Here is a 26403-nt window from a genome sequence, read left to right as displayed (position 1 = left end):
AACAATTTTTATTTTAAAAGTGATACCAGTTGCTTTTTAAAGTTTTTATAATACAGAAGTATGTGAAGTAGAAGGGGAAGGTTATTTGTAAATGTGCCCTTTAGATAATAATTGTTACCTATCTTTGCTAACTATTTTTCCATGCATATACACATATGTATTTAAAACAAAAGTTTAAAAACATTTAAAAATACAAAACTTATAACTCTTCTATAAATTCCATTTTTTCCTGTAAATATCTTGTAGGTAGTATTCTCATATGTAGTAACTACTACATCCAATCACTGATCAAGTTCTGTTGATTCCACTTTCCAAATAACTTTTCAGGCCTTTTAGTTCTCTTCATTGCCATTGCCCCCACTTTTGTTATACCACCACCACCTTGGGATACTTCAGTAGCTTTGGATCTTGCTCTTCTCCAATCCATTCTTCAAATAGTTGCTGGAGCCTGTGGCTGCACACTGCAATCACTTAGGATGCTTTAAAAATAGAAATACCTGGGGTCAATCCCAAATCAATTGATTCACACTGTCTGGTCATCCAGAAGTTTTCAAAAGCTTCTCAGATGATTCTAATGTGTGTCTGAAAGTCTTTCGTTTCTTTGAAGGTATAGCATTCTTTCTTATCTCCTGGCTTTTGCACAGACAATTCCTCTGTGTAGATTCTCTTTCCCTTTTGCCTCTAGCAAACTCGTTTTTTGAGGTTTTTTTTGGCAGGTTTCAGTGTAAGTGTTTATTTTTCTGCACAGCCCTTTTTCTAGATTAGTTGCTTCTGCCATATATTCTCATAATAACCTGAACATGCTTTATCATAACATTTACTGTGCTTGTTTAATTGTTCATTCTTTTTTGTCTCCTCCAGTAATCCTCCCCCTGCCAACCAGATTCTGAATTCCTTTGAAGATACCGGTCTTGTTCACTGTTGTAGCTCAGTATCTAGCACAGAGCTTCTAATGTAGTAGGTAGTCAATAAATATTTGTTTAGAGGAAAGGAAGGATGTTTCTTCTCTTGTTTTTGTTGTTTTTTGATATTATGAACAATCAACATCCACATGCTTAGATCATTGCTAATATTTTCGGTTTTTTCTGTATAATAAGGTCCTAGAAGTGAGCTATGGTTTAAGGATATATGCAGTAGCACAGTGGTTAAGATCAAGGGCTATGGGAGTAAGACAACATAGGTTTGAATCCTGTCAACACCACTTACCTGTTGTGTGTTTTCAAACAAATGCCTCTAATTTTAATCTCTAAAATTAGAATAATAACAGCATCCATGGGGTTCATATAAGGATTAGATGAGTTCCTGCATATAAAGTATTTAAATGAACTGATCATGGCAAGATTGCAATACATTTTAGCTTTCATTCTTCTCATTGTGATACACACTTAATATTTTGATATGTATTGCCAAATTAAACTTTAAAAATGTTGTACCAATTTATACTTCCACCAACTAGATATGAGAGTGTCTTTCTCTCCAACTTACGTTAGTAATGTCTGTTGTCATTCCTTCTCATCTTTGCCAGTCTGGCAAGAAAAAAAAATGCTTTGATTGACAATTCTTAAATTGTTAATAAGGTTGACTATCATTTCATATGTCTTCAGGCCTTTTGTATTTTTTTGTGAATCACTTTTTTATATTTTCTGTCCATGTACCTACTGGAGTGTTATAATTACTTTTAAAGAACTTGTATACTTCTTTTTTAAAAAGAGCTTTTATACATTAGAGATATATTTACTGAAAATATTTTTCTTGTTGTCTTTTAGTTTTACATATGTTTACAAAATGTAAAAAAAGTTTCTTTAGGGCCAGCCCGTGGCTCACTTGGGAGAGTGCAGTGCTGATAACACCAAGGCTGCAGGTTTGGATCCCTATCTATATAGGGATGGCCGGTTGGCTCACTTGGGAGAGTGTGATGCTGACAACACCAAGTCAAGGGTTAAGATCCCCTTGCCAGTCCCCTTATTTAAAAAAAAAAAAAAGTTTCTTTAGTTAGATTTTTTATATTTATATTTTTATTTTTACTTATTTATTTTTTTCCTTTTTATCTTTTTTCGTGACCGGTATCGGGATCGCAACCCTCGGTGTCGCGCCCGTACCGCGACCAACAACGGGATCACAACCCTCGGTGTCGCGCCCGCACCGCGCTCAACCAGTGAGCGGACCGGTCACTACATGGGATCCGAACCCTTGGTGGGAGCACCGCACTCTACCGAGTGTGCCACCGGGCCGGCCCGATATTTTTATTTTTTAAAAAATATTTTGTTGGGCCGGCCCGGTGGCGTACTGGAGAAGTGCGCCGCTTGGGAGCGCGGCGGCGCTCCCGCCGAGGGCTCGGATCCCATGTGGAGACCGGTCCGCTCACTGGCTGAGCGCGGTGCGGGCACAACACCAAGGGTTGCGATCCCGTTGCCGGTCCCCAGTACGGGCGCAACACCGAGGGTTGTGATCCCGTTACCGGTCAGTAAAAAAGACAAAAAGGAAAAAAAAATTTTGTTGTGGGGCCGAGCCCGTGGCGCACTCGGGAGAGTGTGGCGCTAGGAGCGCAGCAGCGCTCCTGCCGCGGGTTCGGATCCTATATAGGTATGACCGGTTCGCTCACAGTGCTCACTGGCTGAGTGCAGTGCGGCCGGTCTCAAAAAGGACAAAAAAAAAAAAATTTTGTTGAAGCATAATAGGTTGTACACATCTGCGGGGTATGCAGTTGCATATCAATACCTGTGTGCAACATTTGATGCTGAAATCAGGATAACTACTATATTCAACCTTACACATTTTAATCATTTTCCATGGCCCTTTACCAATTTCTCATAACCCCCATCCCTCTCCCCCTTTCCCACCACCATTGGCCTCAGTTCTGTTCTCTCCTTTTTAAAGTTCACCAAATTATTGTGATTGTTCTTTCTTTCTCTCTTTTTCTTTCTTTTCTTTCTTTCTTTCTTTCTAGTTTTAGCTCCCACTCATAAGTGAGGACATGCAGTATATCTCTTTCCATGCCAAGCTTATTTCACTTAATGTAATTTTAACTAAGTTCATTCACGTTGCTGCAAATGGCAGGATTTCATTCTTTTTTAATGGCAGAGTAGTATTCCGTTGTGTAAATATACCACGTTTTCCTTATCTAGTCATCCGTCAGTGGACATTGAGGTTTGTTCCAACTCTTGTCTATTGTAAATAGAGCTGTGATAAACATGTGAGTACAGGTATCCCTTTGGCGTGGGATTGCTGAATCGTATGGCAGTTCTATCTGTAATTGTTTGAGGAACCTCCATAGCATTTTCCATAATATTTGCACCAATTTATAATCCCACCAACAATATAGGAGGGTTCCCCTTTCTCTGCATCCTTGCCAGCATTTGTTATTCTCTGTCTTTTTGATAATGGCCAGTTTAACTGGCATGAGAAGGTATCTCAATGTGGTTTTCATTTGCAATTCCCTGATACTTAGTGATGTTGAGCATTTTTTCATGTGTCTGTTGGACATTTATATATCTTTCTTTGCGAAATGCCTATTCAGCTCCTTGGCCCAGTTTTTAAATGGGTTACTTGTTTTTTTTACTGCTAAGTCTGAGGTTTTTGTAAATTCTGCATATTAATCCCTTATTGGATGCATAGTTTGCAAATATTTTCTCCAATTCTGTAGGTTGCCTTTTCACTCTGTTAACTGTTTCTTTTGCTGTGCAGAAGCTTTATAATTTAGTATAACCCCATTTGGTTATTTTTCTTTTGTTGTCTTTGCTTGTGCAGTCTTGTTCATAAAGCCTTTGCCCAGCCCTACTTCCTGATGTGTTTCCCCTATGTTTTCTTCTAGGAGTTTTATAGTTTCAGGTCTTATATTTAAGTTGTTCATCCACTTTGAGTTGATTTGGTTATATGGCGAGAAGTACAGGTCTAGTTCTATTCTACATATGGATGTCCAGTTTTCCCAGCACCATTTATTGAAGAGGCAGTCTTTTCCCCAATGTATATTATTGTTGCCTTTCTCAAAGGTCAGTTGGGTGTGTGTATGTGAGTTGAATTCTGGATTCTCTGTTCTGTTCCATTGGTCTGAGTATGTTTTTATGCCAGTACCATGCTGTTTTGGTTACTGTAGCTTAGTAGTATAATTTGAAGTCAGGTAGTGTTATGCCTCTGGCTTTTTTTATTTTATTTTTCTCAAGTTGCTTTGACTATTCGAGGTCTTTTCTGGTTCCATATGAATGTTAGGATTATTGTTTCTATTTCTGTAAAGAATGTCATTGGTATTTTGATGGGGATTGCATTGAACCTATAGATCACTTTGGGTAGTATGGACATTTTTGCAGTGTTAGTTCTTCCAATCCAAGAGCATGGAATGTCTTTCCATCTTTTTATGTCCACTTTAGTTTCTTTCTATGGTAATTTGTAGTTCTCATTGCAGAGATATTTCAACTCCTTGGTTAAGTTTATTCCTAGGTGTTTGATTTTTTTAGTGACATGTAAATGCACTTGCTTTTTTGATTTTTTTCTGCTAGTTTTTTATTGGCATGTAAAAATGCTACTGATTTTTGCACACTGATTTTGTATTCTCCAATTTTATGAAATCATTTATCAGTTCTAGGAGTTTTTTGAAGGGGCTTTAGGTTTTTCTATATATAGGGTCATGTCATCTGCCAACAGGGACAGTTTGACTTCATTTTTCCAATCTGGATGCCCTTTATTTCTTTCTCTTGCTTGATTGCTCTGGCTAGTACTGCCAATACTATGTTAAATAGAAGTGGTGACAGTGAGCATCCTTGTCTTGTTCCTGTTCTTAGAATGATATTGAGCGTGGGTTTTTCATATATAGCTTTTATTGTGTTGAGATACTTTCCTTCTGTACCTAACTTGCTGATAGTCTTTACCATGAAAGGATGTTGAATTTTGTCAAATGGTTTTTCTACACCTATTGAGATAATCACATGGTTTTTATCCTTGATTTTTTTGATGGTGTATCACATTTATTGACTTCTGTATATTCAACCATCTTCTGTCCTTGGGATGAATCCCAATTAATCATGGTGTATAATTTTTTTTGACATATTGCTGTATTCTGTTCACTAATGTTTTGTTGAGGACTTTTGCATAGATGTTCATTAGAGTTATTGACCTGTAGGTTTCTTTTTTTGTTTATGTATGTTTATCTGGTTTTGGTATTGGAGTGATGCTCTCCTCATAGAATGAATTTGGGAGAATGGCCTCTTTTTCAATTTCTTGGAATAGTTTGAAGAGAATTGGTATTAATCGATAGAATTCAGCAGTAAAACAATAGGTCCTGGGCTTTTCTATGTTGGGAGGCTGCTGAGTACTGCTTCAATCTCATTGCTTGTTATTGACCTGTACAGGTTTTCTATTTCTTCTTGGTTCAGTCTTAGTAGTTGTATGTGTCCAGAAATTTATCCATTCCCTCCAGGTTTTCAAATTTGTTGGCGTATAGTTGTTTATAATAGTCTCTAATGATTCTTTGTATTTCTGTGGCATTAGTTGTAATGTCTCCTTTTTCATTTCTAATTTTTGTTATTTGGGTCTTCTCTTCTTTTTTAAGTTAGCCTAGCTAATGATTGGTCTATTTTGTTTATTTTCTCTAAAAACCAGCTTTTTGTTTTGTTGATCTCTCATATCATTTTTGAGTCTCTATTTCATTTAGTTCTGCTCTGATCTTAATTATTTCTTTCCATCTACTAATTTTGGGATTGGTTTGTTCTTGTTTTGCTAGTTCTTTGAAGTGTAGTATTAGGTTGTTTATTTGAAATCTGTTTATTCTTTTGATTTAATTGTTTTTGCAATAATGTTCCCTCTTAGTACTCCTTTTGCAGTATCCCACAGGTTTTGGTATGATTTGTCTTTATTTTCATTAGTTTCAAGAAATCTTTTGATTTCCTTCTCTAATTTCTTCTTTGGCCCTAGGTCATTCAGGAGCCTATTAAATTAAATTGTTTAATTTTCTTGTATTTGTATAGTTTCCAGAGTTTCACTTGTTATCGATATCTAGTTTTAATCTGTTTTGGCCTGAAAAGATATTTGAAATGATTTTAGTTTTTAAAAATTTGTTGAGACTTGACTTATGATCTAACATATGGTCTATTCTGGACAATGTTCCGTGTGCTGATGAGAAGAATGTATATTCTGTAGTTATTGGATGAAATGTTCTGTAGATATCTGCCTTGTCCAATCAGTCTAAAGTTTAGTTTAAATCCTATGTTTTTCTGTTGATTTGTTGCCCAAATGATCTGTCCAGTGCTGAGAGAAGGTTAAGGTCCCCAAGTATTATCATATTGGGGTCTATCTCTTTCTTTAGGTGTAATAGTGTTTGTTCTATATATTTGGGTGCTCTAGTGTTGTGTGCGTATATATTTATGATTGTTATGTGTTCTTGCTAGATAGATGCCTTTATCATTATATAATGGCCTTCTTTGTCTCTTTTTTTGGTTTTTGGTTTAAAGTCTGTTTTATCTAATATGAGAATAGCTACTCCTGCTTGGTTTTGGTTTCCATTTGAGTGATATATCTTTTTCCATCCCTTCACTCCTAATCTGTGTATGTCTTCACAGATCAGATGATTCTCTTGAAGACAGCATTTAGTTGGGTCTAGTTGTTTAATCAAGTCCATCAGTCTGTGTCTTGAGTGAGGAATTTAATCCATTTACATTTAGGGTTGTTACTGAAAGGTACTGTCTTATTCCTGGCATTTTAACAATTTTCTTTTGGATGTTTGATATGTCTTTTTTTCCTTTGTCCCCTTTCATTGTTTGTCTTTGGTGTTTGTTGGTTTATAGAGGCAGTATGGTATAGTGTGTTTCTCTTCCTCATTTCATTTTTGTTCTACCAGTGGGTTTTGTTCTTTCTTGTGTATTCATGGTAGTGATTATCATTTTTTAGATTCCAGATGCAGGACTCCCTTGAGAATTTCATGCAGGGCTGGTCATGTGGTGGTGAGCCTCCACAGTTCTTGTTTGTTTGGGAAATACACTATTTCTCCCATATTTCTGAAGGATAGCCTTGCTGGGTATAGTATTCTTGGATGGTAGTTCTTTTCTTTTAGAATTTTGAATATATCATTTCATTCTCTTGTGGCTTGTAGAGTTTCTGTTGAGAAGTCAGCTGTCAGTCTGATGGGGACTCTCTTGTATGTGACTTGATGACTTTCTCTTGCTGATTTTAGGATTCTCTCTTTGTCTTTGAGTTTGGCAGTTTGATCATAACATGGAGAGGACATTTTCAGATTGAATCTGTATGGGGATCTTTGGAGCCTCCTGGATTTGTAGGTCCATGTCTCTCCCTATGCCTGGGAAGTTTTCTGCTTTTATTTCATTGAATAGGTGCTCAGTGCCTTTTCCTTTCTCCATGGAACACCCATGACTTAAATGTTTTTATGCTTAAGGTTGTCTACTAGCTCTCCTAGATATATTTTTTCTCTCTTTTTCTCCCTCCTCTTTTTTTTTTTCTGCCTGAGTTATTTCAAAAAGACCATCTTCAAGATTAGAAATTGCTTCTTCTGGGCCGACCGTGGCGCACTCGGGAGAGTGTGGCGCTGGGAGCGCAGCAGCGCTCCTGCCGCGGGTTTGGATCCTATATGGGGATGGCCAGTGCGCTCACTGGCTGAGCGCGGTGCGGCCGGTCACCAAAAAAAAAAAAAAAGAAATTGCTTCTTCTGCTTTTTCTAACTTGCTGCTTAAGCTCTCAGTTGTGTTTTTTATTTTGCTGAATGAATCCTTCTCTTCCAGGAGGTCTTCTACATTATTTTTTGAGGTATTATTTTCTTTGTACATTTCCTCTTTCATATCCTGGATACTTGTTCTCATTTTGTTGCATTGTCTGAGTCTCATTGTATCTCATTGAGTTTCCTGAAGATTGTTACTCAGAATTCCTTTTCCTGGGTTTCCTGCTCTTGGGGTCTGGTACTTGAGAATTATTGTAATTCTTTGGTGGTGTCATATTTTCTTGTTTTTATTTACTTATTTATTTTCATATATCTAGTCTCTCTACATTGATGTCTGATCATCTAGTAGAGAAATTGCTGCTTCTGTTACTCTGGAATTGGCTTTAAAGAGAGAAACTTCCTCCTGTAGATGTGTTTTATATTGACTGTTGAGTAGGGTGTTTTAGTTGGTTCCAGGTAGAGGCAGTAATGTAGTCTCCATGCAGCCATATTCAGTGTTGGAATTGTGTGTGAGTGCCTCTGTAGCCTAGGTACTGGGCACTTAGTGATTCCTTGCTGCAGTTAGTGACACTGAGCTGGTTTGTCAGGGGTGTAGGTGAACTCTTGAGTTCTCACAAGAAGCAGCTGGGTGCCTTGTTGCTCTTTGGTGGGGGTGGGTGACCCTGGGCAGGCTTGTTGCACCCTGGCTAGTTTCCCATGACCCTGATTGGTACACTGGGCTATATTGGAGCTTCTCAATTTCCATGAATGACCCTGGACAGGATTTCTCTTTCCTCTTTCCTACAGGCAGAAGGCTCCTTTTGAGTCCTTGCTTCCCCCGCTTGGGGGATGGGTTGGTGGTGATTGATAACTTTCTTTCCTACTCCATTTGGATAACCTGGTTTCTGCAATCTTTGGAGTTTCCACGTGGGTCTCTCCCTGGCTCAAGGCAGTCATGTGGGCTGTGCATGTACCTCCCACCCCCAGGCATACCACTACATATGGCAGTGTAATTTCTCTTGTGTATTGGGCCACTGATTCATGGGTCTGCGTTTGCTCACCTCTTTCCCAGGGATCTGCTGGTGACGTTCCTTTATCAGTGTAGTTGAGTGGTCTGTGGGCTGCTTGCACAGTGTTGATGACTGCTGCTGTGGCATTGAGCTGCTCCTGTGGTGGAATTGTCTGTGGGAGTTGCTGTGATTTACTACCTGTGTGGCAGTGATGTCTGCAGCAGTGGCAGGGGCTGGCTACAGCTGTTGGTATCGCTGGGTGAGCTTCCTGCTTTCTGTCAGTGTGGCGGAGGGCTGCTTGTAGCTGTTGAGGTCCCCACACGCCCTTCCTGCCTTCTGCCAGTCTGGAGGCTTATTTATATTTTTCTTTATGGTTTCTGTCATCTTGTCATGCTGACAATAAAGGACTTTTCTACTAAAAAATTAGAAAAATATTGTTTTGAATTTTAATCTGGTGCTTTTTAGAAGTATTTTTATTTGTTTAAATCTTTTTTTGATTGAAATGTAATTGATTATACATATTTGTGGGGTACAGAGTTGAATATCAATATATGTATATAATGTGTGATATTCAAATCATGGTAATTAACATCTTCTTCATTACAAAACAATCATTTCTTCGTGATGAGGACATTAATTATAGATGCCTAGCTCGGCTATACACTATTAGAACTTATTTTTCCTATCTAGCTGTTTTGTGTCCATCAACTAACCTGTCACTAACCTCTTCCTTCCTTGCTCCTACTTATAAGTGAGAACATGGGCTATTTCTCTTTCTGTGCCTGGCTTATTTCACCTAACATAATTTTCTCCAAGCTTGTCCATGCTGCTGTGAATGGCAGAATTTCATTCTTTTTTATGGCAGAGTAGTATTCCACTGTGTGTATATACCACAATTTTCCTTATGCAGTCATCTGTCAATGGACATTTAGGTTTGTTCCAACTCTTGGATATAAATAGAGTTGTGATAAACATGGGAGTGCAGGTGTCCCTTTGGCATGATGATTTCCATTCCTTTGGGCATATACCCAGTAGTGGAATTGCTGGATGGTGTGGCATTTCTATGTGTAGTTGTTTGAGGAAACTCCATACTGTTTTTCATAAAGGCTGCACTAATTTACAGTCCCACCAATAGTGTAGAAGGGTTCCCCTTTCTCCACATCCTTACCAGCATTTGTTATTCTCTTTTTGATAGTGGCCAGTCTAACTGGCATGAGATGTGGTTCTGATTTGCATTTCCTGATGCTTAATGATGTTGAGCATTTTTTCATGTGTCTGTTGGCCATTTGTATATCTTCCTTTGAGAAACAGGTCTAGACCAATCAAGATGCTCCATTCCCCTCTCCAAATTGACTTGTTCAGGAATGGGCAGGTTACCTCCAAAGCCAATCAGAGTAAATTTCTCTTTATACAGAACTTCCAGAACTAGAGGTACTATATAAAGACTCTACCTCTCTTTTTAATTGGGTTTAACTGGGTTTGTAAGTCCTATAAGCTCTGACATCCATTTTCAATCATGAGGAAAGAGCCCTTTGATAATAGGTGCAACGTAGTGAAAGTGGATCTAAGAGATCGAATGAATGAAATTAGATATGAATGAAATTGTTTTATTCTTTGTTTCTAGCCAGACCTGGTGTCAGACACAATCCTGGTCTATTCAGTTACTGAAACCAATGTATTCCATTTTTTGAACAAGGCTAGTTTGAATTGGATTTTCTGTGCAACTGAAAGAATCTACACTGATACAGAGAATATTATCTAAGACACAGAATTAGTAAGATATACTGCTGTAAGAATATCTAGAAAACACTTTGTGATAAAGCTATGTAGTGAAAAAGAAGGAAGTTAGTATATCAGTACTTCATCACTTCTTGGTTGTGTTATCTTTTATTTTTAATTTTATTTATTAATTATTTACACTCTCAGGCACTGTGAGAGTAATTTCAGGTATTTTATCAAATTTATCAATTCCAACAATCCAATGAATTAGTTATTATTAACCCATTTCACAAATAAGAGACCTAGGATTCAGAGAGGTTATGCAACATTCTCCTGCTATTGAGGGGTAAATAGCAGAACCAGGATTTGAGATTCCAATATGTGCTATTTATTATCATTTCACTTCTTTAGGTAGTTTTCTTCTGTAAATTGTTAAGAATAACAATATTTCCCAGCATTAATAAACTACAGCCTTATTGTAGGGCTAAGTCATATAAGTACTTCTTAAGGTGCAAACCACTATGTCATGTTTGCATTTATTAAAGCAAATTTAAACACAGTGACTAACAAACAAAAACCCATGGGAGTGCAGGTATCCCTTTAACATGATGATTTCCTTTTCTTTGGGTAAACACCCAGTAGTGGGATTGCTAGATCAAATGGTAGTTCTATCTGTAGTTGTTTGAGAAACCTCCATACTGTTTTCCATAAAGACTGCACTAATTTACAATCCTACCAACGATGTAGAAGTGTTCCCCTTTCTCTGTCTCCTCGTCAGCATTTGTTACTGTCTTTTTGATAAATCATTCTAACTGTGGTGAGATGATATTTTGATGTAGTTTTGATTTGCATTTCTCTGATGATTAGAAATGTTGAGCATTTTTTCACATACCTGTTGGCTATTTGTATGTCTTCTTTTGAGAAATGTCTATTCAGTTCTTTTGCCTATTTTTTAATTGGATTATTTGTTGTTGGTTTTTACTACTAACTTGTTTGAGTTCCTTGTATATTCTGGATATTAATCACTTGTCATATGCATTGTATGCAGATATTTTCCCCAATTCTGTACGTTGTGTTTTCACTGTATTGTTTCCCTTGCTGTGCAGAAGCTTATTAGTTTCATATAGTCCAATTTATTTTTTCTTTTTTTTTGCCTGTGCTTTTGAGGTCTTATTCATAAAGTCTTTGCCCAGTTCTACATTCTAAAGTGTTTCCCCTGTGTTTTCTTCTAGAAGTTTTATAGTTTCAGCTCTTATATTTAAGTTCTTAATCCATTTTGAGTTGATTTTGGTATATGGCAAGAGATAGGGGTTTAGTTTCATTCTTCTCTACACATGGATATCTAATTTTTCCACCACCATTTATTGAAAAGGCTATCTTTTCCCAGTGTATGTTCTTGGTGCCTTTGTCAAAGATCAGTTGGCTGTAAATATGTGGATTGATTTTTGAGTTCTCTGTTCTGTCCCATTGGACCATGTGTCTGTTTTTATGCCAGTACCATGCTGTTTTGGTTATTATAACTTTGTAGTATATTTTCAAGTCAGGTATTGTAATGCCTCTCACTTTTTATTTTTTTGTTGTTGTTCAGGACTGCTTTATCTATTCGGGGTCTTTTGTTGTTTCATATGAATGTTAGGATTGTTTTTTCTATTTCTGTGAAGAATGTCATTGGTATTTTGGTGGGGATTGCATTGAGTCTTTGGATCACTTTGGGGTGGTAGGAAATTTTTACACCATTTTTACAACATCTTCTGATCCATGAACATGGAATGTCTTTCCATCTTTTTGTGTCCTCTTTAATTTCTTTCATCAGCGTTTTTTAGTTCTCATTGTAGAGATCTTTTACATCCTTGGTTAAATTTGTTCCTAGTTTTGTTTGTTTCTTTGTTTTGGTAGCTATTGTAAATGAATTTGCTGTCTTGATTTCTTTTTCTGCTAGTCTATTCTTGGTATATAGAAATGCTGCTGGTTTTTGTATTGATTATGTTTCTTGCATTATTTGTTTAAATCTTTATCTACCTGGAATTAATATACTTCTAACATATAACATATCTTTAAGCAAATAAGAATTATGGTGGGACTATTTCAAATTAGGAAGGTTTGAGAAATTGTTAAAATACATTTTTCAAATGTTTATACATTTCAAATTGCCTCTCTCAAAATAAATCTTCAAAAAAAATTTTTTTAAACAGATATTGTCGGCAAGTGCTTTGTGAAACTGTTCGAACTGCCAAACTGACCCCAGTTTCTGCCTGTCTTCAAGATATTGAAGGAAAAATTGATCAATTTATTATTCCTAGAGAGGTAGGAAATATTTGATATATTTAACTCATTCAGTTATTCTTCTCAACTCTTTTGGTGTGTATTTTAAAATTTTATTGTTTAAAGTGTCCAATAAATACTACCCATTATTAAAGCCAATCCTTTTAATTAGAAAATAATATGTGCTTGTCTTAAAGTTCAAAGAAAAATCTCCCTTACAGATACTGCTGTTAAGTTTCATATATATTTTTATAGACATTTTTCTTTGTATGTATATTACCCTGTGTGTATACACATATATACATATGTATTTTAAAAACTAAATTCATATGTGAAAAGTTATTCTTCATATATTGTTCTTTATACCCACCAGTACAGGTGTTATCAGCACCATGCTCTAACCAACTGAGCTAACTGGCCAGCCTTTATTGAGTGTTCCATGGCTATCAGTAGAACTGGCACTTGATACAGATTCAACTCATTATTTTTAATAGCTGCATAGTATTCCACTGCATGAAGGTACCATAATTTATTTAAGCAGTCACCACTAATGGAGATTTAAACTGACATTAATTTTTATTGTTACATATTATGTAGTCATACAGGTATTGTGTGTAGTCTTAGAAATGGAGTTTTTGGGTCAAAGTCTATGTGTATATTAAATTTAAATTGCCCTCTAAAAGGCAATTTATACTTTTAGCAACAATGTATTAGAGTACTTTTTCTCTCCAAATCCTTACCACCTCTGGATTTATGAATCTTCTATATATTTTGTGAATCTTATATGAAAAATTATCTCATTATTTTAACTTACTTTTCTCTGATCATAAGAGAGACTGAACAAATTTTTATTACATTTATCAGTTTGTATTTCTGTTTTTGTGAAATAGCTTTTGTAACTTTCATTTTTCTTTCTACTGAGCTTATTTGTGTTTTTGTGTATTATAAAAACTAACTGTTAATTATATATATGGTATATATATTTTCCTATTTTTATTTATATGGTATATATATATTTTCCTTTTTATTATTTATCTTTTACTGTTGCTTGCAGTGGTTTTTTTGTTTTTGTTTTTGAACAACATACAGGTCTTAAGTTTTTATTTAGTTATGTCTGTTATTCCTTTATACTTTCCAGATTTTCTTACTTGCTGACATAGGCCTTCCCCATTGTAAGATCACCACAATAATAGCTTGTGTTTTCTTCTTCTTCTTTTTTTTTTTTTCCCTTTTTGTCTTTTTTACTGACCAGTAACGGGATCGCAACCCTTGGTGTCGTGCCCGTACCGGGGACCGGCAACGGGATCACAACCCTCGGTGTTGCGCCCGCACCGCGCTCAGCCAGTGAGCGGGAACCGGTCTCTCCACATGGGATCCGAACCCTCGGCGGGAGCGCTGCTGCACTCCCAAGCGGCGCACTCTCCAATGCGCCACCGGGCCAGCCCGTAGCTTGTGTTTTCTTCTATTATTTTATATTTTTATGTCTTTTTAGTTATCTATATTTAAAGAACTTTAGGATGAGTTGACTTTCTGGGAGTCATTTTGTCTGTGTTAGGCCTTAACTAACAAAGCTGATTTTTTTCACAGACCCTCGTCCTTTATGCCCTTGGTGTAGTACTTCAAGATCCTAGTACTTGGCCATCACCACACAAGTATGAAATACCTGTCATTGTATTTGTGATTGTTGATTTTTACGTGTTTGTGTGTTTTGCATTTCTTTCCTAAGTTTTAAGGAGAAAATTCAATATGCAGCAATGATACAATGAAAGAAAGCAATTGCCTTCCCTTTATATCTTCTGTTCACAGCCTTTTCTCTTCCATTAATCTGCTATTTGCTACTGTCTCTTTTATTACCACTTCTGTCCTAAGATCTGTTTAATTACCTGATCTCTACAACTATCCTTTAACTTCAACAAGCTTTTGGAATTCTTTTGTTGTTAAGTGGGTATTGTAGTTTCTTTTTTTCCTTATGTTGGTCTCTCTCAAATATTCAGCTCTTTGGTAGAATTCAGAAAATAGGTGTTGTGTATATGTGTATTATGTGTATGAATGTCAGGGTTGGGGAAGGTGAAGAACAAAGCTACTGTTTGCCTACTAGATGAGTATCTAGTAATAAGGTAACAGACTAGGATTTATTACCCTGGAAGAGGGTTATATGTTGAGTTGATTGGGAGTTAGACAGCAATGTGAAATGCAGGGGCACAGGGTTGGTGGCATGGTTAAGAACTAAGTAACCTACTTCTGGTGTATAAGGATGGGAATATAAGTGTTCCTGTCATTTTCATTTTTAATATTATAATGATACTAAGGGAAATTAATAAATAAAACAGCAGTGTCCTTCAAAATTTGCTTAAGTCTAAATTGTTAGGTAAATTTTACATTCCAAGTGGCTTTTATACCGAAATTAAAGATATAGTTTGATGGAAAAACATATGCCCATAATTATAGAAAATGTAAATTTCAAGTTTTTAAATTTTTAAAAACACTCATGGAAAAATACCAAGTTTTTGATAAATTTTAAGTGTGTGTGATATAAAAAATATAGGAACTTTGTTGTAACTTTTGACATTATTCCCATCATTAAAACACTCTTTTGAGTATCTAGGTTACAAATTGAAAATATTAAAAGCAATAGATGTTAAAATGTGGATGTCATTTTTAGGAATCAAATGTAATCAACTTTAGGAAATAAAAGTGATAGTGTTGTCATATGCTAAGGAAAAGCTTTCTGAAGCTGGACACCTCCTTACCCATCCCATTTGGAAGGTTCAGAGATTCATTCTTGTCAGTACCTTGAGAGACAACTCATACTAACAAGAATGTACATAGAACTGAGATAAACCCCACAGAGACAATAGACTAATTATAGTTTAAATATAATTGTCACACTGAGGAAGATGAAGAGGTTGACTTTTTTTTTTTTTTTTTTACTTTTTTACTAAACCTGATTCCCTGGAAGTCCATGTAGTTTGTAGCATGTCCTTTCTATGGCTGAGTAGTATTCCATTGTATGGATGTACCAGGGTTTGTTCAACCATTCACCCACTGAAGGACATTTGTGTTGTTTCTAGTATTTTACTATTATGAACAAAGCTGCTTTGAACATTCATTTAAAGGTTTTTGTGTGGACATAGGATTTCATTTCTTTGGGATAAATGCCTTAGAGTACGATTGCTGGGTTATGTGGAAAGCTCATGGTGAGTTTTGTAAGAAACTGCCCCCTACCAGCAGTAAATGAGAGATTCAGTTTCTCTGCGGCCTCACCAGCATTTACTATTATCACTATTTTTTTTTTCTTTTTTGTCTTTTTCTGTGTCCGGCAATGGATCGCAACCCTCAGTGTCACGCCCGTACCGGACCGGGACCAGCAACGGGATCGCAACCCTCGGTGTTGCTCCCGCGCCTCGCTCAGCCAGTGAGCGGGAACCGGTCTGTATGTGGGATCCAAACCCTCGGCGGGAGCGCTGCCACGCTTCCCAAGCAGCGCACTATAGCAGTGCGCCACCAGGCCGGCCCGACTATTTTTTATTTTAGTTGTTCTTCTAGGTATGCAGTGAATATCATTATGGTTTTAATAAATTTTATTTTTGAGTGAATTAACTTATTCTCCTGTATAAAAATGTCTAGATATGATTTATTTATAAAAATAAATGCATAGAAATTCATTACTATTATTACCATATTGACAGTGTTTCAAAGCAAGGAACCCTGAGTCAAATTCTGTGACTTAGTGGGTAATAATGTACATATTTTTCTATCTGAATGATGAACTACTATCAACTTTAGTAACTAGACAAATAAAATTCTCAACTCTGAAAGGAATTAAGGTAAAGATTAAAAACCTCAGTGCATGAGGTTAAATTATCACTTTGTTTTTAATTTTGGTTTTGTTCTATTTTTAATTTAATGCTTAAAACCTCAGTATGTGAGATTAAATTATCACTTTATTTTTTCATTTTGGTTTTATTTTATTTTTAATTTAATGCTTCAGAAGCGAAATATTTCATAAAGTAATTTGAAAAATCAAGTTTGACTCTCTTTTAATCTGAAAATACATAGATATCCTCAGATAAACATTTAGGGTCTCAATTTTCAAGACAGTTTAAAAAAGGAAAAACTGATTAAATTTGATATAATTTATAATTGTTATACATACTATATTGTAAATATAGTATATTCCAAAAGTGAAAAGTAATTCATCTTTTTAAGAAAATGAAAGCAGAATTCCTTTTTTTTAAAACTGAGTTTAGATCTTTTTAAAACATTTGTTGTTTTTTTTCCCCAAAGTGATTGTGCCTTTTAAAAATTTTTTTTTGTTTGGAGGGGTCACAGCTGGCCAGTATGGGGATCCCAACCCATGACCTTGGTGTTATAAGGCTGTGCTCTAATCAATTGCACTAAGCAGCTAGGCACCGCCCCACCCCCCATTTTTTTTGACACATTGTAACTCTACATGCTTATGGGTTACAATCTGATGTTTTGATATACCTATGTGCTGTATAATGATGGGGTCAGGGTAGTTAATGTAACCATCACCTCATGCAGTTATCATTTCTTTGTGGCAAAAACATTCAAAGCCGTTCCTCTAGCTATTATGTAATATATGAAACTTAACTGTAATCACCCTACTGTGCAATAGATTACCAGAACTTATTCCTCCTATCTAATTGTAGTTTTGTACCCACTGGCCAACCTCTCTGTTTTCCCTTCCCTCCTCCCCTCTGCAGTCTACAGTTACCACTTAAAAACATTTGTTTTTGAGAGGAATTTTTATGTTCCATGATATGTGGGGTTTCTGTTTTTGTTTTTTGGAATATATATTTTTATTTAGAATGCAGCACTAACAGCATGATGATAAATTATCACAAATCTGTACCAAGAAGCACTTAATTTTTTAAATGTGTTGTTTTTCTCAAGTAATTTAAGTATAGCATTAATATTATTTGGTACTAGAATCAAAGACAACATTTAGATTCTTCAGCTTTGGGGCATTTAGTAACACCAAAATGATTGTTTTTGTTTTTAATATATCCATTCCTACAGTGACTTTTTTCAGAGTGAAATTCTCCAGAAAAAAATTTTTCTTAGCCCTTACATTTCTCTCACTTATTAATAAAATGGGTCTAATGTAATTGATAAATATAATTTTAAGGCTGGAGCCTCCAATTTTAAGAAATAAATTTTAATTGGAGAGGCAATGTAAAATGCCTTACATGTTGATCAGGTGGTCTTATGTAACAGGTCTTAAATGTAGCAGTGTTCATTATGTGATTTTGTATGATTTATCCTTATATCTCGCAAAATTATTTAAACCCATGTTGCAATATCATTCCTTGCTGGTTCCAAGAAATGTATTTTGCATCTTTTTAGAAATAATAAAGTAAGAAATAGCAAGAGACTAAATAAATATTTATTAATTTGGGAATATAATAATAGGTGACATTTAAATATAATGTGACAACACTTTCTATTTTTAGTAGATTTTAGACTTTATTACATACCTGTGTTTTTTTAGTATTAATATGTAAAATGCCAAGGGAGCTATATTGTGACCCCAAATTTTCTTTTTAGGTTTGATCCAGACCGGTTTGATGATGAATCAGTAATGAAAACTTTCTCCTCGCTTGGATTCTCAGGCACACAGGAATGCCCAGAGTTGAGGTGAATGATAGAGAATGTCATGTTTGGGAAAAAGTTTCCAATTAGAATTTTGTACAGATACTTAGAATTTTGATGACCACTGTTGATGAGAAGGAGCAGCACTCTATATAATTATAGTATAATTTTATTCTTTAATAACTAGTATACTTTCTTCCTGACAAGGTTTGCATATATGGTAACCACAGTACTTCTGACTATATTGGTGAAGAGACTGCACCTACTTCCTGTGGAGGGACAAGTTATTGAAACAAAGTATGAACTGGTAACATCATCAAGGGAAGAAGCCTGGATCACCATCTCAAAGAGATATTAAAATTTTATACATTTATGATCTTTATTAATTAGACTGAGGAAAGTGACCATTTAGAAAATCTGTGTTGAATCTTTTATAAACCAAGTATTATTTTGTATATAAATACCTATTAGTACTTCATTATGTAAATTTAGATTTTTATATATCATATTTTCTTATGCATGAAATACATTTATACTTATTGCACCAATATATTTATAACCTTAATGGACAGCTTTAGCTTTCTACTTTTAGTTTTTGTTTTATCACTTTGTATGCCATTATTTTCAAATTCTTTCTCTTAGTTTGATCTCCAAAATGAATATTTTTGAAGAGAGAAATTATTTTGCACAAATTGGGGAATCATGTTTTCTGAATATTCATAAAATAGAAACATTATCCTAACTCATTTTTGTACTTCCAATAAATCTTCTTTAAGGGAATAAAAACTTCCCATAATTTTATATCTTGGACTAATATTTTTATTTTCTAACTATAAATTAGTTTGTGTTTTAATCATTTTTATTAGTTTTGACTAATTCATTGGGTAATCTACCTTGTATTTGCTACTTTTTTGCCTTCCCAAACAACAGTGTTCGTTTTATGGCTTACACAAGGCTCCTCATTTTGAACAGTTCTGAATCATTTGAAAAATAATACAGTTGTTTCTGAATGTGTTTTGAAGCACCCCTACCAAGTGACAAACTGAGATTGAGGCTTGTCCTTTTGTTTCACTGGAACAGCATAATATTACTCCACTGATTCTCATTTGTGGAAAAAACAGAATTCCTAAATCTGGTATTTATGTAATACACTAACCATCATGAACCTGTCATTATGAAAGAAGAGCACACTAACCAAAAACCAAAACCACAACAAAAGGGGGGAAAAAAGAAAACAAAAAAGGGTAAAAATATTTGCAAAACATATGACAGAGGGTGACAATAGTCATATGTAAAGGGCTCTTACGAATTAGTAAGAAAAACATACAATAGATAAATGGACAAAACACATGAACAGACAGCTTATATAGGAGGAAATGATGAATAAACTTTTAGAAAAGTGTTCAGTCTCACTAGTTAAGCAAAGAAATATTAGGGCTATTTCAAGACTAATTTTGGTATCTTTCAAAATTCCACTAAATTTAGCACTGATAAGTTTTATATTTCATATTTTCTTTATTGAGAGCATTGAATTTTAGTTTTTTTGGTTCTTGTTTTTGTTTTGCTACATTATTCATGAAGAATTCTTTTTAGGGCCGGCCCGGTGGCGCACTGGATAGTGCGCCGCTTGGGAAGCGCGGCGGCACTCCCACCCGAGGGTTCGGATCCCACATGCAGACCGGTTCCCGCTCACTGGCTGAGCGAGGCGCGGGGGCGACGCCGAGGGTTGCAATCCCGTTGCCGGTCCCCGGTCCGGTACGGGGGCAACACTGAGGGTTGCGATCCGTTGCCGGACACGGAAAAAGACAAAAAAAAAAAAAAAAAAAGAATTCTTTTTAAATGTATTTTTCTTTAAGACAACCGAAGGAAATATGCCAAGTGCAGATAGAGAGGAAAGGAAGAAAAATTTTAACTGTCTGCAAGTGGGCTTATTTTTAACACTGCTGAATTTCATTTGTTTTCATTTCATTTTTAGTTTCAAGAATGTATCCTAGTTATTGAGTTATTTTATGCTGTGTTAATGGTTAAATAGCTAACATTTTACACCTAATTATGACTAGTTAACATAGAATTTAACTAATTAGGTAACAGCCTTTATTTTTGGAAAAATATTTAATTTATGGAATAAATTCCAAAACTTTAAGTGAAATTTATTCTTAGTTACTGTCATGTTTCTTTTAAAAAGGCCCTTTGTTAAATCTGTCCCTTCCCACCTACCATTTTCTATGATTTTTGTAAAGAGAGTATCTTCCTTTGTTACCCAAGTTCTGTGAGTGGGTTGGAAATTGGCAGTGGAAGTTTAGAGTAGGCAATTGGTATGTAAACCAAGAGTCAGTAAGATCAAATGAAATGAGAGAGGTGGAATTTAAAGCAAGAAAGATCTGGTAAGCAATGATCAAGGCAAAAACAGAGCGGCTGAGCCAGAGTCAGGGAGTTGGTGTAATTGCCAATAAATGAGGCGGTGTGAAATAACTAATATGATTGGGATCGAGGAAAATCGACCATAGAGGAACCAGCAAAATAAGCATATTTTATCCACAGTTACATGACTAACTTAGAGCATTAAAAAGAAATCATTTTGGGGCCGGCCCAGTGGCGCACTGCTACAGTGCGCCGCTTGAGAGAGCGGCGGCGCTCCCGCCGAGGGTTCGGATCCCACATACAGACCGGTTCCTGCTCACTGGCTGAGCGAGGTGCGGGCGCAACACCGAGGGTTGCGATCCCGTTGCCGGTCCTGGTCCGGTACGGGCGCGACACTGAGGGTTGCGATCTGTTGCCAGACATGAAAAAAGACAAAAAGAAAAAAAAAGAAATCATTTTGTAGAGGACTTTTTATTTTATTTTATTTTTTGTCTTTTTTCGTGTCCACACTGAGGGTTGCGATCCCGTTACCGGTCAGTAAAAAAGACAAAAAGGAAAAAAAAATTTTTAAATAAAAAAATAAATAAAAAATAAAAATTCTGTTAAACAATCATGTGCAAAATAAGTTATCCATTCACTGTTGTTCTTACTAGGCCCTTTGTGTTAATTAAATGACTGAACTTTTAGTAGCCTCAGGGTCATTGATGGCTTGCAGCATGACTCAAGCCAGGACTTTTAAGTTATTGAACCGTCAAGTGGCTTTTTAATTGATGTTAATGTAAGTTCTGTAGCTTTCAGAGTTTTTTGGAGTTTTTAAAAACGATTTTTTCCCTGATTTTGATTTATATTCTTTATGATAGCTCAGAAGTTTATTGTTCAAAACATCAGCACAGAACATTTTTTTATGGACTAAAAAGGCTCTTCCACACTTTGTGCTAGTAAAATTTAAGACAATTAATTCTGTGCATGTGTTTGGGAAAAATGAAAAACTCGCATGCTGTTTATCTGGCCCACAAATGTACAGTTCCATTGTTTTATATAAATAGATTCTCTTATTTATTGCCCTTATGTTGAAATTTATTTATTTGTCTTCTTTATCTTAAAATAATTATAGTTTTAAAAATAAATCATTACTTTATTATGAAAATGTTTATTATAGAAAAATCTAGGAAAACAGAAAAATGGCAAACTTTGTCACCTATAGTTGAAGTTAACCACTATTATGATTCTGATGTAGATCCTCTACTCTTTTTATGTATATATAATTTTTTGTACATTATACATAATATCTTTTCATTTAATATATTATGAGCCAATAATCTTTCCTACAACCCAAACATTAATGTTCTTGTCACTCTGCATGTAAACAGATTTTTGTCGTTCTTCCTTTTTTCTCTCTCTTTCCTTCTCAGATATTCTTATTATTCTTTTCGACTTTAAAAAAAGCCCTGCTTGGGCCGGCCCGGTGGCGCACTGCTATAGTGCGCCGCTTTGGAGTGTGGCGGCGCTCCCGCCGAGGGTTCGGATGCCACATACAGACCGGTTCCCGCTCGCTGGCTGAGCGAGGCACGGGGGCAACGCCGAGGGTTGCGATCCCGTTGCCGGTCCCGGTCCGGTACGGGGGCGACACTGAGGGTTGCAGTCCGTTGCCGGACATGGAAAAAGACAAAAAAAAAAAAAAGGCCCTGCTTCTCCATCCATTCTATCAAATAGTTATATATATTTGTAAATCTAAGTTGCTAAAGCCATAGAACAATCTAGGTATTACAATGGACATTTAAGAAATTAATCCACTACCATAAGAAAAATCTTTATTATAATTAAGTTCAAGTTGAGATGGTATTTCAACTTTTAAGAGGTAATTTTAAGAGTCTTTATAGTTGAAATTTTTTACTGGTATTGTTTGTGGACTCTGGGGCAAATAGATTAAGATTCTTCCCTGAAACCATCTTTATATTTTTTCTTCAAATAAAAAAGCACCGTTAACTTATAAAATGTACTTTTTTTTTCATATGTGGTTATATTGACAGATTGCAAACCACTTTAAAAACACAAGTCTACTGAGTGTAAAACTGAGGCCATGACTAGTAGCATTAAGGAATAGTTTGGTGGTGGTAGTTTAATAGCTGTGAGAAAATACCTGGGAGAAGAATGGACTCATTAAGGGCAGGCTTTTGTAGTATCAACAAATTGATACAAGTAACCTTATTTTTCTTCTTAGCCAGTACTATGTCTATTTCCTAAGTTACCAAGGCTAATGATTATAGTAGAAGGGGAGGAGCTGGGGGGAGGGTATGACAACAATGCAGTTACTGTTACTACAGAAGGCAGAGGAAATCAGCACAGCCAAAAAGACTTAGTACAATGTTGCTTTGAACCATCGTGAGTGACCTACGCTGATAAAAAAGGAATAGGATGGAAACTTGTGGTAACAGTTGGACTGAAATTAGAACAAGGGACTAGAAGGAGCATTTATTATGTACCAAGTGTTTTATATACCTATCTTATTTAGTTTGTAGAGCATAACAGTAGCTTCAGTGACAAACTAAGTTTTTCGTTCTTACTAGAAGAATTACTGTGAATGAAGATAAGCAAATACTAGATAAGAAATAGTAAGTAAACAATGTGCACTTCAGATTATCAAAATCTTCAGTAGGGTATTGGTGTATTTAGTTCTTTTTAAGGAGGCATCAAGCAGTAGTTTCAAATGGTGTACCATTCATAATAGCTAAAAGTAAATTTTTTTTTTTTCGTGTCCGGCAACGGATCGCAACCCTCAGTGTCGCACCCGTACCGGACCTGGACCAGCAACGGGATTGCAACCCTCAGTGTTGCACCCACACCTCACTCAGCCAGTGAGCGGGAACCGGTCTGTATGTGGGATCCGAACCCTCGGCGGGAGCGCCTCCATGCTCCCAAGCAGCGCACTGTAGCAGTGCGCCACCGGGCCGGCCCCCTAAAAGTAAATTATTAAAAGAGTAATATAACATCAGTATTAAATTTTTAAAAGGAAAACTATTGCCAACCCAACCACATTTGTACAACTATTTAATTTTTTTTCCTAATTCCACATTTATTTTTACATAGTACACTTAGAACAGTATGGTCTACTTTCCACTTAATATGTTTTAAACATTTTCCCTTGTTACTTCACTGTTGTAAGGACTTTAAGGAATAGACTTTTTTTGTAAAGGGAATAGACTTCTAAAATATAAATCAATTTTGATGTCTGATTTACAGAGTTTTATGACATTGACTGAATAGATAATTGTAAAGTTTGAATTGGGAGCCACTTTGTAAAATATTCAGGCAATAATAAAAATGCAAGAAATAACGTTCCTTTATCCAGTTCCATTCATTTAATTGGTTTATAATTTGAGACTGGGAATTGATCTTGTTCTAGCACGTGATTAAATGCCATGAGCAGATAAGTCACATATATCCTATTTGGTAATATTTTTAAAAAACACATTCACATCTAAAATACTCAAAAATTCTTATTTTAATCTTAAACACATGATGATATGGAATAAAACTTTGTTATCTCACCATTGTAACTGCGTCATAGATAATGTAGTAAAATTTCTGTCCCCAGAAAGACAATAAATAAATATTTTTAAATAAATGAATGAAATCTTTATTGGGGTGTTTTGTGCATGCAGAATAAAGCAAACAAAATTATTGAAGCTACTTAATAGTTGAAAAAAATTTCCCAATAACCAAACTACTTCTAATGCTAATAGTACTTTATGATATGCTGAGTAGTATACCCCATTCCTGGAAGTATTTAAGATGTTGTATGGCCATCTTTCAGTGATGCCTGTATTAGGTGTGAACATAGAATTAAAACAGACTAGATACAATATATCAACTGAAATAGTTGGTAAGCAACTAGTCATTTGTCTTTCTATATATCTTATCCCTAGATCATCGTTGAACCAGGAAATGTTTAAAGTTCAGGGGTTTTTTGTTTGTTTGTTTTTTGACCAGTAAGGGGATAGCAACCCTCGGCACGGTGTGGTCCGCACCATGCTCAGCCAGTGAGCACACCGGGCATCCCTATACAGGATCCGAACCCGCGGACTCGGCGCTATCAGCACCGCACTCTCCTGAGTGAGCCACGGGGCCGGCCCTGTTCAGGGTTTTTTACAAGGTTAGTGAGAACATTATTTCCCAAAACGTGTCTCATGGAACATTACCCTGTGAGATACTCTGAGAAAAAGTTTCCTTGATCATATTCACCCACAGAATCTCCATACTGTATTTTCTTAGATATTTATAATACATATTAGAAGTGCTGAGAAGTCCTACTGAAAAGAAACCTATTTTAACTTGGTTAAACTTGGAATGTACCAAATGTATTTGATGAAGGTACCCTTTTTTCCCAATAACCCCTATAAAATCAGTTCCTGTAAAACCAGTGTTTCATAGAAGTAGTGTTCTATGGAACAGAACCCATTTTGTCCAACATGATCTAAAAGACCAATAGGAGTTTTCAAGAATGTGTCTTAGCTAGTTCCTTAACGTATGCATGGTCCAGAGATCATCCAGTCTAAGAACAATAATTTTAGAACTATACTACCTGAGTTCCATACTCTCTCCCTTTCCTGCTCATCTTTTCTCTTAGCACAGCGCCCTCTAGCTCTGCTGACTCTCTCCTATCCCTGTCCTGAATTTTCCATTCCTTCCCAAAGAAATAGACCCATTATCAGACTACAGCTGTTTATCGAGCACGTAATTCATTGGAGATCTTATGCTAGGCACTGGGGTGAACAAAACAGACATGACATTATTACTATGTTCTCTGTCCTCCTGTGCTTCACCATAGGAGGGAGAACCCTACAGTCTCATGTCTCAAAGCTTTACCACCTGGAACCTTTTAGCACCCGGAGCTCTCCAGGTCCTTTGGTTGGAAGCAGCTCAAGGACCCTTTAGGTTAGTGACTGAAAAGAATACAGGAAGGAACTTGTAGATGACTGTGAGGCAAAGGACACGGGAGACTTCACTTATAGGCTTTAGTGGGGGAAGAAGCAAGGAACTTGTGTAAGTCAAACCATTATTTTATTTTCAGTATATCTGCAAGAGAATTAAACTAGGTATCTTATCAAGGAAAACTTTAAACATTGATGCTGAGTAGGAATACTGGAGAACTTTACAAGTGAGAAGAAACAAAACTAAGACTTGGTTTGGCTAAGAGTGATATTTATTATAGTCGTTTATATGAATTGTTGCTTAATTATACTGTAGTACTAGGTGTGTTCAATTTCCATGATTTGTTGCAAGATCATCAGCTAATAGATAAAGTGATTTTTGGAGTTTTAAAACACCTTGCAGAGATTATATGGCATAGCCTGCTCACAATTTAAAAATTTAGAGGGAGAGGTCTAGAGGTTTAGGGAGTAGAAGAGTAATGTTACTAGGTTTTCACTTTAGATTTTTCTCACGTAAAGCCTTCTGAAAATATGTGCTTTAGTCTATGCTGCTATTATATTCATAGGATTTTGTTAAGCTTTCAAGGAAGTATAGATTCAGAAAGGATTTGAAAACAATTTTTAAAAATATTCTTGATACAGAACCTTTGATGGAGATGCAAATGTGTTTTGAATGCTAAATTTACTTAGATTTAAAAATACATATCTTCAAGCTAAGTTGTCATGACAACCTTTCTTAATGTGTGTATAAATTTTATGTCTGTCTCTTTGAGGTTTTCATCTTTTCCAATATATAGTCTAATCACAAGAATTGAGCACTGTGGTATAATTCTTTTTTTTTTTTTTTTTTTTTTTTTTTTGTTTTTTC

At 35.8% G+C, this 26403-nt stretch overlaps 1 protein-coding gene across 2 annotated transcripts in view; it reads left to right on the top strand.

Moving 5' to 3' along the window:
* The window catches only part of LOC103591547 (cytochrome P450 20A1), a 65489-nt gene extending 46445 nt beyond the window's left edge, over positions 1–19044 (top strand). The window contains exons 10-13 of one of the 2 annotated variants that reach the window (XM_008574029.1): positions 12558–12669; positions 14215–14279; positions 18199–18288; positions 18451–19044. In XM_008574029.1, coding sequence (XP_008572251.1) covers positions 12558–12669; positions 14215–14279; positions 18199–18288; positions 18451–18601 — 418 coding nt within the window. In that variant the 3' untranslated portion in view covers positions 18602–19044. The remainder of the gene's footprint in view (positions 1–12557; positions 12670–14214; positions 14280–18198; positions 18289–18450) is intronic. The other variant, XM_008574030.1, reaches the window with a different exon arrangement.
* Positions 19045–26403: the final 7359 nt, after the last annotated feature.

The sequence above is a fragment of the Galeopterus variegatus genome, unplaced genomic scaffold (assembly GCF_000696425.1).
Source record: "Galeopterus variegatus unplaced genomic scaffold, G_variegatus-3.0.2 Scaffold985, whole genome shotgun sequence".
NCBI lineage: Eukaryota > Metazoa > Chordata > Mammalia > Dermoptera > Cynocephalidae > Galeopterus > Galeopterus variegatus.
Note: the sequence above shows the minus strand (reverse complement) of the source record. Positions and strands in the feature narration are given on the sequence as shown.